General features: G+C 48.7%; 1 protein-coding gene across 3 annotated transcripts in view; it reads left to right on the top strand.

Annotated features, from left to right (window-relative positions):
- The window catches only part of CRISPLD2 (cysteine rich secretory protein LCCL domain containing 2), an 82,762-nt gene that overhangs the window by 41,016 nt on the left and 26,805 nt on the right, over nt 1-14,941 (top strand). For all 3 annotated transcript variants that reach the window (XM_006045708.4, XM_025268481.3, XR_326416.3), the window contains exons 11-14: nt 339-382; nt 3,644-3,716; nt 6,794-6,869; nt 13,073-13,206. In XM_006045708.4, coding sequence (XP_006045770.2) covers nt 339-382; nt 3,644-3,716; nt 6,794-6,869; nt 13,073-13,206 — 327 coding nt within the window. The remainder of the gene's footprint in view (nt 1-338; nt 383-3,643; nt 3,717-6,793; nt 6,870-13,072; nt 13,207-14,941) is intronic.

Here is a 14,941-nt window from a genome sequence, read left to right on the forward strand (position 1 = left end):
CAAATTTGTTTTCATACTTTGATAATGATATTAATAATACATGACTTCCTTTTAATCTTTTAAATGTATCATATGCATTTAAAAAGCATTGTTCTGAGGAGGCGTCCAAAGGCTTTACCAGGCCTCTAGAGGGATCCTTGGCACAAAGAAGGTTAATGAGCCCTGTTCTAGAATGTTCTCAGTCTAGACCTTGCTCTGGAATGTCCTAAGGGCTTTCAGGGTGATGGGAAACAAGTAGGAAGATATGAAATTGAGGCTGAAATAAACTAAGTACAGTAACAAGGTTGCATATTTAGAAGCAGTTCTGTTTTGTATTCACCTAATGTTTCCTTTTACAGCAAATACAAGGCTTCCAGCTCATTCACGGTGTCAAAAGTAAAAGGTAAGCTGGACAGTCTTCTCTTATATGACCACAATCCGCAGGTTACCCTGGAATTTTGTTCCCCTTAGTTACTGATTTAATGGATATCATAACTGTTGGTACTGCTTTTCTCAGCATTGCCACAATATTGAAGAGGTTCCTGAGAAGGATTCCTTAGCTAGTTTCTAAACATATCTGAACTTGGCATTGGCCCTAGATGGCTAAGGCTGAAACACAGGCCCGAGTTCCCAGCTGACTATCACAGAAAGACTATTGCCTGGGTCTAGAGTAGCTAACAGGCTTCATAGGCAGTATTGATTTCTACTGAGTGGTATTGGCTACCTGGAACATTGTGTTGAGAAGGATTCTGAGGTCCAATTCTGTGCTCAGCAGAAAACGGAGCTGGAGAGGTTAGTCATGTCTGCCACAGAGGAGAGAGTGAAACCTGGGGAAGGACGTGGCCTATATTTGCTGTATCTCGTCCAGCTTTGTACCTGACCTGTGGCTTGTTCCTTTGGCAGGGCGGCAGGGCGGCATGTGACCATGGGAGAGCAGGCTGTAATCAGAACTGGGGTTGGGTTTGTAGTTGCCCAGACCGGGCACTTGCCTGGAGGGGCTCAAGCAGGCAGGGGTGCATAGGCACCACCAACCCTCCCCTCCCCGCTGGGAAACTGCCCCCCTACCCTCTCTTCCTTTGGGAAAGCCATGCTTGTCATTTGGCCTGGATGCCAGACACGTTCAGTCGTTCAGTCGTGTCCAACTCTTTGTGACCCCATGGACTGCAGCACGCTAGGCCTTCTTGGCCTCCACTGTCTCCTGGAGTTTACTCAAACTCATATCCACTGAGTTGGTGATGCCATCCAGCCATTTCATGCTCTCTCATCCCCTTCTCCTCCTGGATACCTGACTACCTGGTTAGATATCTTTATAAAAATATGTAGCAGCATTTTACCGTATTACAAAATTAATACCTATTTATTCCAGATAATTTAAAAATATGTAGAATCAGTAGGGAAAAAAGAAAAAAAAAGACCTAAATTCCACCACTCAGAGATAACTACTCTGAACATTTTGGTGGATTTCTATAGAGTTTATTTTCCCTCTGCATTGAGTATATACATTGGTAATATGTACATTGATATGTTTTTAAAAATTGAAATTGGTAGCCTGATTTATTTTTTGAATAATAATATACCAAGAATATACTTCTATACCTTTAAGTGGACTTCTGAACCTAATTTTAATGGTCTCCCCAGCATCCCATTGTGTAACAGACCCTTGTTGGACCTCTGCACAGACCCCTGCCCATCCAGATGATAGGCTCTGCTAGAGGCAGGCAAACTACAACCTTCAAGGCCAAACCCTGCCTGCCATCTGTCTTGTAAATAAAGTTTTATTGGCACGGAGCCATGCCTATTCATTTCTGTGTTGCCTAAGAATGGTTTTTCAACAGTATGTGAACTGTGAACTTCCAGATGTTCAAGCTGGTTTTAGAAAAGGCAGAGGAACCAGAGATCAAATTGCCAACATCTGTTGGATTATCAAAAAAGCAAGAGAGTTCCAGAAAAACATCTATTTCTGCTTTATTGACTATGCCAAAGCCTTTGACTGTGTGAATCACCACAAACTGTGGAAAATTCTGAAAGAGATGGGAATCCCAGACCACCTGACCTGCCTCTTGAGAAATCTGTATGCAGGTCAGGAAGCAACAGTTAGAACTGGACATGGAACAACAGTCTGGTTCCAAATAGGGAAAGGAGTACGTCAAGGCTGTATATTGTCACCCTGCTTACATCGTGAGAAATGCGGGGCTGGAAGAAGCACAAGCTGGAATCAAGATTGCTGGGAGAAATATCAATAACCTCAGATATGCAGATGACACTACCCTGCATTTAGTGAAGAAGAACTAAAGAGCCTCTTGATGAAAGTGAAAGAGGAGAGTGAAAAAGTTGGCTTAAAGCTCAACATTCAGAAAACTAAGATCATGACATCTAGTCCCATCAATCACTTCATGGCAAATAGATGGAGAAACAATGGAAACAGTGTTAGACTTTATTTTTTTGGGCTCCAAAATCACTGCAGATGGTGATTGCAGCCATGAAATTAAAAGACGCTTACTCCTTGGAAGAAAAGCTATGACCAACCTAGACAGCATATTAAAAAGCAGAGACATTACGTTGCCAACAAAGGTCCATCTAGTCAAAGCTATGGTTTTTCCAGTAGTCATGTATGGATGTGAGAGTTGGACTATGAAGGAAGCTGAGGGCCGAAGAATTGATGCTTTTGAACTGTGGTGTTGGAGAAGACTCTTGAGAATCCCTTGGACTGCAAGGAGATCCAACCAGTCCATCCTAAAGGAAATCAGTCCTGAATATTCATTGGAAGGAATGATGCTGAAGCTGAAACTCCAATACCTGTTGCGAAGAACCAACTCATTGGAAAAGACCCTGATGCTGGGAAAGATTGAAGGCGGGAGGAGAAGGGGACGACAGAGGATGACATCACTGACTCAATGGACATGAGTTTGAGTAAACTCTGGGAGTTGGTGATGGACGGGGAGGCCTGGCATGCTGCGATTCATGGGGTTGCAAAGAGTCGGACACAACTGAGCAACTGAACTGAACTGAAGGCTGGTTTCTGTTACAACAGCAGAGTAGGGTGGTTATAACACAGACCATAGGGCTCAGGGAGCTGGAAATATTTACTCTGACTCTTTAAGAAAGAGTTTGCTGAGGCCTGGACTGAACAAGGACAGGCTGTTAGAGACCACAGGTATTCAGTATTAGAAGTGCTTCCTTAGACACAGCATTTGACCTTGAAGGAGTCACCTACCCCTCAGGAAGGGTTTGAGCAATGAGCTGAGGCTGGAAATCAAAAACCAGACCTTCAGCGTGTCCTGTGCAGCCTCAGGGGGTCTCTTAGCTCTTTTGGACCTCAGTTTCCCCATATACATAATTAGAACAATACCTTCCATGAGGATCCAGCATGATAAGGTAGAGGGAAAGACTTCAAAGTATAAAAGCACAATGCTGGCCCCACAGAGAAACTGGTAAGTGTGATGACCTTTGACCTGTAGACACACTTGGGCTGTGAGTTTTGTCTCATTCCTTGAGTGGCTGTGGGGGAGGAGTTGGGAGCACTGGGGCCTGGTGCCTGCTGGGTGCTCACCCTGGCTCTCATCCGAGTTCAGAGGCCCAAGTAGCCCCCAGGACCAGCAGCCCCTTTCACAGTCTGGAAGCCTGAGGCTCAGGCCCGCCCATGACCTGTTGTTCCCATTCACAGTGCAAGACCTGGACTGCTACACCACTGTGGCCCAGCTCTGCCCGTATGAGAAGCCGGGGACGCACTGCCCAAGGTAAGGCTCCCTGGCATCTGGATTGGCAAACATGGGGTCTGGGCTGCGGGGCGGGTAGGGTGGTCACCGCACGCAGCCACGCACGGCTGAGTTCTAGCCGCAGCCCTGGCATGTGTCCACCTAGGAAGTCATTTGCTTTGTGGTCTGAGTCAAGGACCCATCCAACTTCTCCCTGAGACCGCTCATTCTTCGCCCTGGCTGCACACTGGACTTGCCGCAGAGGCATTAAAAGGATGAATCCCAATCTCCAAGGGTGGCCCAGGAGGGCATCACATCTTTGGAAGCTTCTCCGTGAGTCCCGTGTGCAGCCAAGTGCCTGCGGCCCGCCATGAGGAACTTAACTGAGAAGATGATTTCGCCCCGCTCACTGTCGTATCCACTAGCAGGAGAGAGTATGTGCTTAGTTGCTCAGCTGTATCTGACTCTTGCGACCCCATAGACTGTAGCCTGCCAGGCTCTTCTGTCCATGGGATTCTCCAGGCAAGAATATTGGAGTGGGTTGCCGTGTCCTCCTCCAGGGGATTCTTCCCAACCCAGGGATCAAACCCCGGTCTCCCGCTTTGCAGGCGGATTCTTTACCATCTGAGCCACCAGGGAAGCAGAAGAGAGTATTTGACTTCGTTTGCCGCCAAGCTCTTCCCAGGCCCCAAGACAGACCTCAGGACCTGTCATTCTTGACCCCTTAGATCAGCTGAGAACTCTGGAAGCTGGTTGACACTGGTCCCCTTGAAATCTGCTCTTTGATTCTTATATTTGATCTGTGATGTTTTCTGTGGGTCACTTTAGAACAAGCTTGTTAAAATCCAGCTTTTTGGAGGTAAAACTTACACACAGTGAAATCCACCAGTAATAAGTACACAGTTGGGTGTGTTTTAAACAGTGTACACCACAGTCCCGATAGAGGACGTTTTCATCATCGCAGCAGGTTCCCTTGTAGTCCGTTCCCCTCCCTCCGCTCTCTCCTGTATCTCTTCCAGCCCCTGATCCGCTTCCTGTCCCTACAGTCGTGCCTTTTCTGGAATCTCATGTACATGAAGCCATCACAGAAGAGACTTGGGTGTCTGGCTTCTTTCACTCCACACGATGCTTTGCAATTCATCTGTGTCCTAGAGCCAACGGGTGATTTGTTTCTTCTTTCACGTTGCCTAGTGGTGGTCCACTCTGTGGATGTACCGCAGTTTATCTAAGGAGTGAGTTTTATACACATCTGCCTAAACCTCACTTGGCTGGTTTTTGGAAGATGGTGCGTCATAACTAAAGAAGAGGTGCCTCTGAAGTACCTATTAGACCCTCTCAGAAAATGGGGGATGTAGCACCCCCTGAGCCCTTCTCCTGGCCTGGAGGCCTGTGGGTTCTCCAAGGGGAAGACTGACCTTAAAACCAACAGGTGAGGGACTTCCCTGGTGGTCCAGTGGTTAGGACTCCTGCTTCCACGGCAAGGAGCACGGGTTTGATCCCTTGTTGGAGAACCAAGATCTTGCATGCTGGGTGCAGCGGACCCCCCAAAATGTAACAGGCGGAGACCCCCAAGGGTGAGCAGGAGGAACCCCGGGAGGGTGCTGATGAGGGAGAGGGGACTGGACTGGGCCCCAGACTCCTCCCCTTGGCTACTCACGTTCCACTTGGGGCTTTCTCACTGTCTACTGCCACCTCCACCACCACGCTGACCTGCCTTGAATGTTCAAGGGAAAACATCCCTTTAATATTTCCCCGCATGTTAAAGAGAAGCAGAAGGAAGTAATTTCAGAAAGTACAAACAAAAAGAAAAACTTGACATACTACAAGTATCCAAAATGTTTCTGACCTCTCATTCTAGAAGCAGGAAAGAACATTCTTACCCAGATTCCCTTTTTTTTTTTTTTTTTTTTCTGTTTAAATCTCAGACACATCCTTGTTCTCTCTGCCCACTCTGCCCCTTCGCCCCAAAGGACCTTTTCCACTTCCCAGTCGCTCTGCCTGGCTCTCTTCCCCTTCGGCATCCTGCCTGTCTCTGGGCCAGAGGGCTTCCGGCTGCCTTTTTGGTTTCTTGGTCCCTGGGCTCATGTGTGCCTGTTCCAGATGAAGACAAAAGACCTTTTCTTAAGTCAAGCTTGTGTTCTTTCTTGGTTTGAGAGGCTCCAGTTTGAGGCACTCTCCTCATCCCCTGTGGCAGGGATGTGGTGACTGACACAGCAGTGAGCAAACCCTTCCTGCCCCAGGTTATCAGTGTTCCCTCCCTGGAATATTCTGTGACTCACAGAGGTGAGCACCCCCACCCTTTCCTCATCCAAAACAGGGCAGTGGCCTTAAAAAAAAAATCTATTGATTACAATCTCTATAAGGTACCCGCAGTGTGAAATGGCCAACACCCAAGAATGGGAGATACAACCCCTTACAATTGCATACTCACCTCTGCTAGATTTTTGTTTCATTTCACCTCATTGTTTGTGCATGTCTTTTAATATGAAGAGCTTTTTTTAAAAAAAATTTTATTGCAGTATAGTTGATTTACAATGTCGGGTTAGTTTCAGGTGTACAGCAAAGTGAATCCGTTATGTAATCAGCTATTGCTGTTGCTCAGTAGTGTTAGGCTCTGTGACTCCATGGGCTGCAGCATGCCAAGCTTCCCTGCCCTTCACCGTTTTCTGGAATTTGCTCCAACTCATGTCCATTGAGTCGGTGATGCCATCCAGCCACCTCATCCTGTCAGCCCCTTCTCCTCCTGGCCTCGATCTTTCCATCTATACCTACTCTTTGAGATTCTCTTTCGTTAGTCTTTACACAGTACTGAGTATAGTTCCTCATGCTATACAGTAGTGTAGAGTGGGATCTTACAGAAAGTCTATTTTATATATAGTAGTGTGTATATGTCAATAAAATTCTACATGTACTTTTAAGAAAAGGAAAAATATCTTTTATCACTGCTAGGGCGAGAGAGGTATATATGTATTTTTTCTTAAAGAGTAGACTGTGGTAATAATTGCCTTTCATCTAAGTAGTAAATCTTGATGAGCAAATAAAGAGGGCCAGCTGCTCTTCTCAAGAAGTTTTGTTTTCTGCCGATGATAACCATTCCCTAAACGCTTCTTGTTTTCCAGAGTTCGCTGTCCAGCGCACTGCAAAGATGAGCCATCCTATTGGGCTCCCGTGTTTGGAAGCAACATCTATGCAGACGTGAGTATTCTGGCCTTATCAGTGACCGCCCCACAGAAACCACGTCCCAGGGTCTGGACATCAGAAACTTAAAATCTCATTCCTGTGCCTATAGATAAATTTATGCCATCCATTTCTGCTACCAGTGCTCTAGTTTCTGCGTTTTCAGAAGTGTTTGTGCTTCCACTAATGTGTGCTGATGAACGCAGACATGGGTGTGCCTCCTCTTACCCAGACAGCTTCAGAGTTTGGTGAACTGACTCCTGCTCCCTCACTGACAAGCTCTTCTCATGTGAAGGCTGCCGTGCATCACATACTGCACTCCCCCAGATACTTGATAACCTATCTGGCTCTCCTGATGCTTGTGCAGCTGTTGGTCTTCTCTACTCATTGCATTTCCTTTTGGCTGTGTACATACACTGAACTAAAAGCACACGGAAGAAAATGCAGACTCCCACAAATTTGCCCCCTGTGATAACCAGTCTTATTAGATTCCACTTTTCCATCCTAACTTTAGCAAGGAAACTTAACTTGGTTGTTTTTTAAGTTTTATTGAAATATAGTTGATTTACAGAGTTGTGTTAATTTCTACTGTAGAGAAAAGTGACTCAGTTACACATACATATTCTTTTTCATACTCTTTTCTATTCTGGTTTGTCACAGGATGGTGAATATGGTTCTCTGTGCTCCAGAGTAGGCCCTTGTTGTTTATCCCTACAGAACAAGGTCTCTCCCTCCTGTGATCCAGGGTTTAGAGACACGGTGACCCAGGAGATGTGAATACGGTCACAGCTCTGCCCGGCAGGCTCTGTGATCTTCTTGACCAAGCCATTCACCTCTCTGTAGAATGAGCCAGGGCTGGGGTTTTCTAGTTCGGGGAATCCTCCAGATCTGAAAGTCCATGAGTAGATCAGCTTCACTCAACCCCAGCTAATGTTTTTGCTCAGCTTTCCTCATCTTCATTTCTGTAGTTCCCCTGCATCCACTATCGCCACCCCCACCTTTGCCTCCATCTGCCTTCATTTATTCTGGACTCCCGTAGTGTGAGCTCACTGAGTTCTATAAAATCAAAGCAAACTTCGTGACTGACCTCCCCCCACCCCTCATCTTTTTTTCCTCTCCTCTTTAAATGAGCCTTTTTTTTTTTTTCCTCCTTGAAAGGTGCTTAGCCAAAATGGAGCTCTAAAAGTTTAATGAAGGAATAAAACAATGTAAATCAATTGTTATACCAAATATTTAAGCCAAAACCTGCTACTGAAAGACAAAGTCTTTGATTGTCAAGTGCTTTAAATATAAAAGGATGAGCAAGATGATTCTAGTAAAGTACAAAAAGACAAATAGATAAAGCAGGAGTGGCAATATTGCTATCTGATAAAGTGGAATTTAAACATACTGAATGGGACGAGACAATTCATTATGCAATGGCACAAAAGGTACAATTTATGGAGATGTGAAATTCAAGTCCATATGCTCCAAACAGTGTAGCAGCTAAACATATAAAGCAAAAAAAAAAAAAAAGTTTAGAAATGCAAGGAAAACTTGATGAAATTTTAATAATAATATAAGGCTACATTTTACTTTGTTATAGGTTCTTAAAAACATCATCACTAGGTATTGTTACTCCCATCTCACAGAGACGGACAGGGAGGCTCAGAATAACCTGCCCCAGACCACGCCACCGGCAGTGGCAGAGGCGAGATGCAGATGAGGGCGTGTCTTGTCTTTGGGTCTGTTCTGCCTGCATGAATGTCGCTGCACTTCTGAATACCCAGGTGTGAACAGGCCTGTGTGAAAGCCTGTATTCAGTCTCTAAGTTATTCACTAGGATTTTGAGCTTTTGACATCACTGCGCCAGTGCCCATGACAGGGCTTGGCGTATAATAATTGTTCAATTCATGTTTGTTAAAAGAATAAGTAGATAAAAATACTGCAGTAGTCAATGCCTAAACATCTCTTGAGAAAATTTTTTAAAAAAGGAAGGAAGGAAGGGAGAAAGAAAGAGAAAACTAACCCCGTTTCAGAGGCTCTTTTCTGGCTTCGGTTTCTAGGTCACTCTGTATTCTGGGAAATGATGATGCCCCTGGAAAATGTCTGTTTAGCTAAGAGATTTATTTTGGGAGAGTTGTCTCCAGGCCTTCAAAGGGCCCAACAGTGCCTCCCTCGGCGAGCGCTCCTTGGCAGACCCCGCACTTTGTGGTGAGCTGCAGGCAGGAGGAGCACCAGGGTGCAGCCTGTGAACCACGTCTGGGTCAGAAGATGCAAAAACTCAAGCCCTGGCTGTGACATTAAACAGGCCTGGGATGGTGGACGAGCCTTGCCCTGTTCTGAACCTCAGTTTTCTGATCTGTCTCATCTCCCTCTGTGGCTCCTTGAGTTCTCACACTCGTGTGTGCACCAGAATCCCCGGAAGGCTTGTTCAGACAGAGTTCCGGGTCCCACCCCCACCATGTTTCAGACTCGGGGGTCTGGGGCAGAGCCAGGGAATCTGCATTTCTAGCAAGTTCCCTGGTGGGGCTGATGCTGCTGGTCTGAGACGGCACTTCAAAGACCCCTTGGTTGGAGATGACAGTCCTGTGGGAATTTTCGATAATGGTGATGGTGAGAGCAATGATTATGGTGGTGTTTGTTTTGTTACCTGACATCTGTTGAGCACTTGCTGTGTGCAGGCCTGCATTTAGCCTGTGATCTTTACATAATCGCCTCCCTAGCCCCTCTCGGGGTCTTATTGACCCCTGTGGAATAGTGTGCAGCTTGCTGGCTCTGAGCAGCAGTCCTGGCTCTGCTGTTTGCCAGCCCAGTGATTTCCGGCAAGTCTTTAAACCTCTGTTAAGCGGGAATAATAGTGGTGGTGATGATGATGACCATGATAATAATGATGATGATGATAATACTGTGTAGGTTACTGGGCGTTACTGTATCAATCACTTGAAACACTCAGAACTTGGCCTGTAGTGATAAATGCTCGAAAAGATTACCTATGATGATCCCTGCTTTATGTTGAGAAGATAGAGCCTCTGAGGGTTAAAATAGGTCATCCAAGGCCACCCAGCCAACCAGTGGTGGGGGCAGGGGTGCTGAGACCAGATCTCTGTTGATAGTGCTTGTGAATAAGTATCCAGATACCGGTGTTGCCAATATGTTGGTGTTGGAGAAGACTCTTGAGTGTCCCTTGGACAGCAAGGAGATCAAACCACTCAATCCTAAAGGAAATCAACCCTGAATATTCATTGGAAGGACTGATGCTGAAGCTGAAGCTCCAATATTTTGGCCATCTGATGTGAAGAGTCAACTCATTGGAAAAGACCCTGATGTTGGGAAAGGTTGAGGGCAGGAGGAGAAGGGGACAACAGAGGATGGGATGGTTGGATGCATCACTGGCTCAAAGGACATGAGTTTGAGCAAACTCTGGGGGATGATGAAGGACAGGGAAGCCTGGCATGCTGCAGTCCGTGGGGTCGCAGAGTCGGACACAACTGAGTGACTGAACAACAACGAAGTAGGTGTTGCCTCGGGTCTTGAGGAGAGAAAGCAGATACCTTGTACCTTTGGGGAAGCAGAGGTGAGAGGAGACGTGTGGGAGGAGGAAGCGGGAGGAGAGTGTTTGTCCGCCATCAGCAGTGGACGGCGTGTGCGGTGATCACCAGCCCATGCAGCGAGGAGGATGAGGTCCTGGGTGTGAGGGTCCCATGCCTGCTGTCATCGTGGGAACTGCTGTACCGCTGGTGCCCCGACACCCTCGGGGGCCGGGGCAGAGGACCGTCCCAGAGGCCCCAGCACCGGAGCCCCCGGCCTCTTGGCAGCTGTGGTCAGAGGATATGCCTCCTGGGCAGGCCCTGGGTCTGGTCACTCATAGAGTGTGAGCAATACAGAGAGGGAGACGGAAGAACCCCCAGTCCTGCCCACAGCGGACAGTGAGCCCCAGCTCAGCCCTGCAAACAGCGAACGTAGGAGGATTCCACAACGATCATTTCCTTCGTAGTCTCCCTGCCTCTCTTTGAGACGGAGCAGACTTACTGCTTGTTAATCTTCTAGGGACACAAGCCCTTCTGAGAACTGGAAAGCTGTGGATCCTTCCTCCGAGGAGGTGGGGGGTGGAGAAGGCTTCTTTGTATTGATAAAGTTGACCAACCATCCCAGTTTGCCTGGGATGCTGGGTTTCCCAGGCTCAGTGCTAAAACCTCGAAAGTTCTTGCCAACCCTCTAGGCCCACAGAGTTCTGCCTGCAGCCTCAGGGCCTCGCAGATGTCCCGGAGCCTGCTTCAGGCTAAGGAATCCGGCCCTTATCTGTTTAATGTATGAACTGAAGACAAGATATGTTCATGCGGAATTAGAAAAACTGGCCTTCAGTGCCTCAGGTCAATCAGTGGTGGGAAGCAAGAAATCCAGTTCTCTCATCTTTAGTGTGAGGGTGCCAGTCGGCTCTGAGACTCCAGCTTTTAACAGCAATATTAACTTCCCAGGGAGCGGGCCGGGCAGGGCCTTCTACTGTGAGTGTTTTTTCCTTCTTCTGCAAAACCAGAAGCTTGTTTGGAATGGCCTGGATTTGGAAGGGATGTGGCAGGAGCTGGCAGTCTGCAGGGATGTTGGGTCTTTCTCTCTGCCTCTGACCCTCCAGTCTACCTCTTGCAAGGACCCTTGGAATTCCACTGGACCCACTGGGGTAATTTAGGACCCTCTCGTCTCAAGGTCCCTAGCTTTGTCACGTCTTCAGAGTCTTTGTGCTGTGTCAGGTCACGTGCCCACATGTTTCGGGAATGAGGGTGGGCATCTTCAGTGGGCATTTCCGTTATTCTGCTGACCACAGAGGCTCAGACTTGACCCTTCGCCCGATCTTGTATGGAATCGCTACTAAACCATGAAGTGTCTTCAGGGCCTTGGCAATGTTGTCCAATCTCACTGAGCCTGTGTTTCTGGACTATAAAATTGGAGTAACATAGTCACCCATCTCACTGGAAGATGAAATGAGATGACAAGCAAAAGCAGCCCAGGGCTGGTATTCAATAAGTTCAGTCGCCATCAGCTCTGCTCACCATGACGGAGCCTGTCGACTCCACAGGTGGGCTGGCTCCCCTCGTGCCTGCAGCCCTGGCCGTACCTGGCAAACACAGCCTCAGGCTTCACCCCAGAGCAGCCGAATCTGTGGGGTCGGGGGGCATAGGAAGGGCATCACCAGGTAAAGACTGCAGCTGCAGTGAGGGTGGAGGCTCGCTGCCAAGGCCAGCGTCAGAGTCCAGCACAGGCCGGATGAAGGACTGCAGAAGGGTGTTACCTTGAGTCGGCCTCAGCATCACCTGGCCCTCACCTGAGGGGATGGTTCTGAGTCTGTAGGTACGTCAGGGTGAGCTCCAGGAGCCTGCATCTTTCACGAGCACTGGCCTCCCCAGCCCTGAATGAGTCTCCCCAGCTTTGAGGAACGTTGATTAATTACTCTCAGACAACCCAGTCTGAAGAGCGTTTTTCTACTGGATAAGTCAAGACCCTAATGGAAGTTGAACCCGACGATTGTCTTACCCAGGGATTGGATGACTTGACGACTTTAGAAAACAGCGTCTCCTGCCCTTGCTTGAAACAGGGGCTTGTGTGGCACCTGGAGTGAACCCAGATGCCCCACGGCTCTCACGGCCCCGAGTGACTGGCCCCTGCTCACCTCCTCCCCCCTCTCCTGCCGCTTGCTGTCTGACTCACTGTGTTCCAGCCACCCTGGCCCCTTTTTCTATTCTTTGGATATGACAAGTTCACTGCGCTCCAGGGCCTTTGCACGGGCTGCTCCCTCTTCCTGGGACACTCCTCCCAGAGACGTTCCCAAGTCTGTGGGAGTCTTCCCGTATTAACTGTTCTAGAAGAGCCCCTTAATCTTATTTCATGATCAGGTTTTGTTTTCTTTGTGGGTGAGTTCCTCATTTGTGTATTTGTTTGTCTGTCTCTCTTGACTCCGTGAAGGCAGAACCTTTATTTTGTTCCACCCACATCCTCTTGCATCTAGTACAGTGCCCGGCACATAGTAGGTGTTCAGAAAATATTTGTCAAAAAATGAGCAAATGAATGAGGGATGAGGCCAGGTCTCGCTGGAGAGGCCGTGGAGTAATCGAGGTAGTGATGGTTACTTCCTAAGGCTTGGTGGGGTCAACATCCTACCAACCAGCAAGCCAAGGCACGGTTGACCCCATCAGGGCGTGACTGAAGGCCTGACCTTGACACTAATCACAGCCCTCCTGCACTTTCAGACTTCCAGCATCTGTAAGACTGCCGTGCACGCGGGGGTCATCCGGAACGAGAGTGGGGGCTATGTGGACGTGATGCCCGTGGATAAAAAGAAGACCTATGTGGGCTCGCTCAGGAATGGAGTCCAGTCTGAAAGGTAGGGCTGCTTTCTTGGACACTCAACACCCAAGGCCTGTGGGGGCCGTTGGAGAAGGGCCACAGTCAGTGCCCTTTAAGATAAAGCTTGGGCAGACTTGGCGCGTGTTCTCAGTAGAACACCCAGGACAAGCCTGTCCTTCTCCTCCTTTCTTTTTTCAAAATAAGAGCTTGTTTCCTGCCCAGCGCAGGTTTTTGTAGACCATTTAGAGGTGTCACAAAAGCCCCAGGGAAACCATCACCCGTTACCTCTCATCTGGGGGAGTTAGAGATCTTTGGTGTGTGTCCCTATGGTCCTTTTTTCGGAATGTATGTGTGCATGCCCCCCCGCCCCTCCCCTCAAAAGACAAAGGGATCAAGTTATAGTCACACGGCGGTTCTCTAGCTGCGTCAGAATATAGCTGCATTCCGTTACCCAGCTAAGAGTCGAGTCTGGAGTGCAGCAGACCTAGGCTCTGCTCCTTCCCAACTTTGTGACCCAGAGCCAGTCGCCTGGTTTCTTGAGCGTCCGCTTTCTGGCCTGGAACATGGGGAGAACTACAATCCCCACCTCTGAGGGGTGTTGCAAGGCTGACGGGGCTGTTGCCCAGCTTTTCTGTCCAGGACACCAGCCACATTGGACTGGGGCCCACGCTGATGACCGCATTTACTTTAATCACCTCTTTGAAGTCCCCTTCTCCAACTACAATCACGTTCCGAGGGCAGCAGGGATTAGGAGGTCCACATGTGAACTTGGGGTTGGGGCGCACAAGCCAGCCAGCCCACACCAGGGGAAATAATGAAGATGTTATACTTGGGGGACCGCTTTGGAAAAGGCATATAGAGTCAAGGGTACAGACTGTGCCGGGCCCCTTGAAGCCCAGGCTGTCGTGGCTCCCTGGCACTCTGCCGCTGTCCGTACCCTCCCAGCCTCCTGGGGCGCTGCAAGGGCGGACCCTGCAGAATCAAATGACAGGGATCCTGGCAGAGGGTAGGAGCGCACGGGGTGTGCTCGGTCACAGCCATCAGCCACGAACACCTGGAGTTAGTGGCTTCTGCATTTTCTCCTTCAAAGCCTGCAACCTCTGTGTGGGAAAAGCTTAATGAAGGGAAATTCCATTGATTTAATGGGAGGGAAATGAAGCAGCTGATTAGGTGGAATTTCCTGGTGGGGCTGGAAAGAAATCCCAGGACACCCATCTCTTGAGTTCACTGTGTCCCTTTGAAAGAGAAAACGCCTTGGTGAGAAGCTGATAGGCTGGCCTTCTTATCCTTGAGAGGGCCCCAGCAGCTCCACCCCCGCCCTAGGCTGGGACACAGGGGGGTCTCTAGGGAGGACTGGGGACCAACAGAGGGGCCCCCAAAGTGCCTTCTTCCCCACTGTTCACTGCCCCCTCCATCTGTAGTTCTCTCTGCCCAAAGGACCCGCCTGAAATGCTGTCATTATACCTGCCCTTGACGCTCACGGTGCCTTGGTTCCAGGATCCCCAGCCCGAGGATGCTCAAGTCCTTATTGTTGTTGTGGTCGTTTAGTCGTTCAGGCATGCCTGACTCTTGTGACCCCATCAACTATAGCGCGCCAGGCTCCCCTGTCCATGGGATCTCCCAGGCAAGAATACTGGAGTGGGTTGCCATTTCCCTCTCCAGGGGATCTTCCCGACTCAGGGATCGAACCCACGTCTCCCACATTGGCAGGCAGATTCTTTACCTCTGAGCCACCAGGGAAGCCCCCAAGTCCTTATATACAATGACAAAGA

Source organism: Bubalus bubalis, chromosome 18, assembly GCF_019923935.1.
Source record: "Bubalus bubalis isolate 160015118507 breed Murrah chromosome 18, NDDB_SH_1, whole genome shotgun sequence".
Taxonomy (NCBI): domain Eukaryota; kingdom Metazoa; phylum Chordata; class Mammalia; order Artiodactyla; family Bovidae; genus Bubalus; species Bubalus bubalis.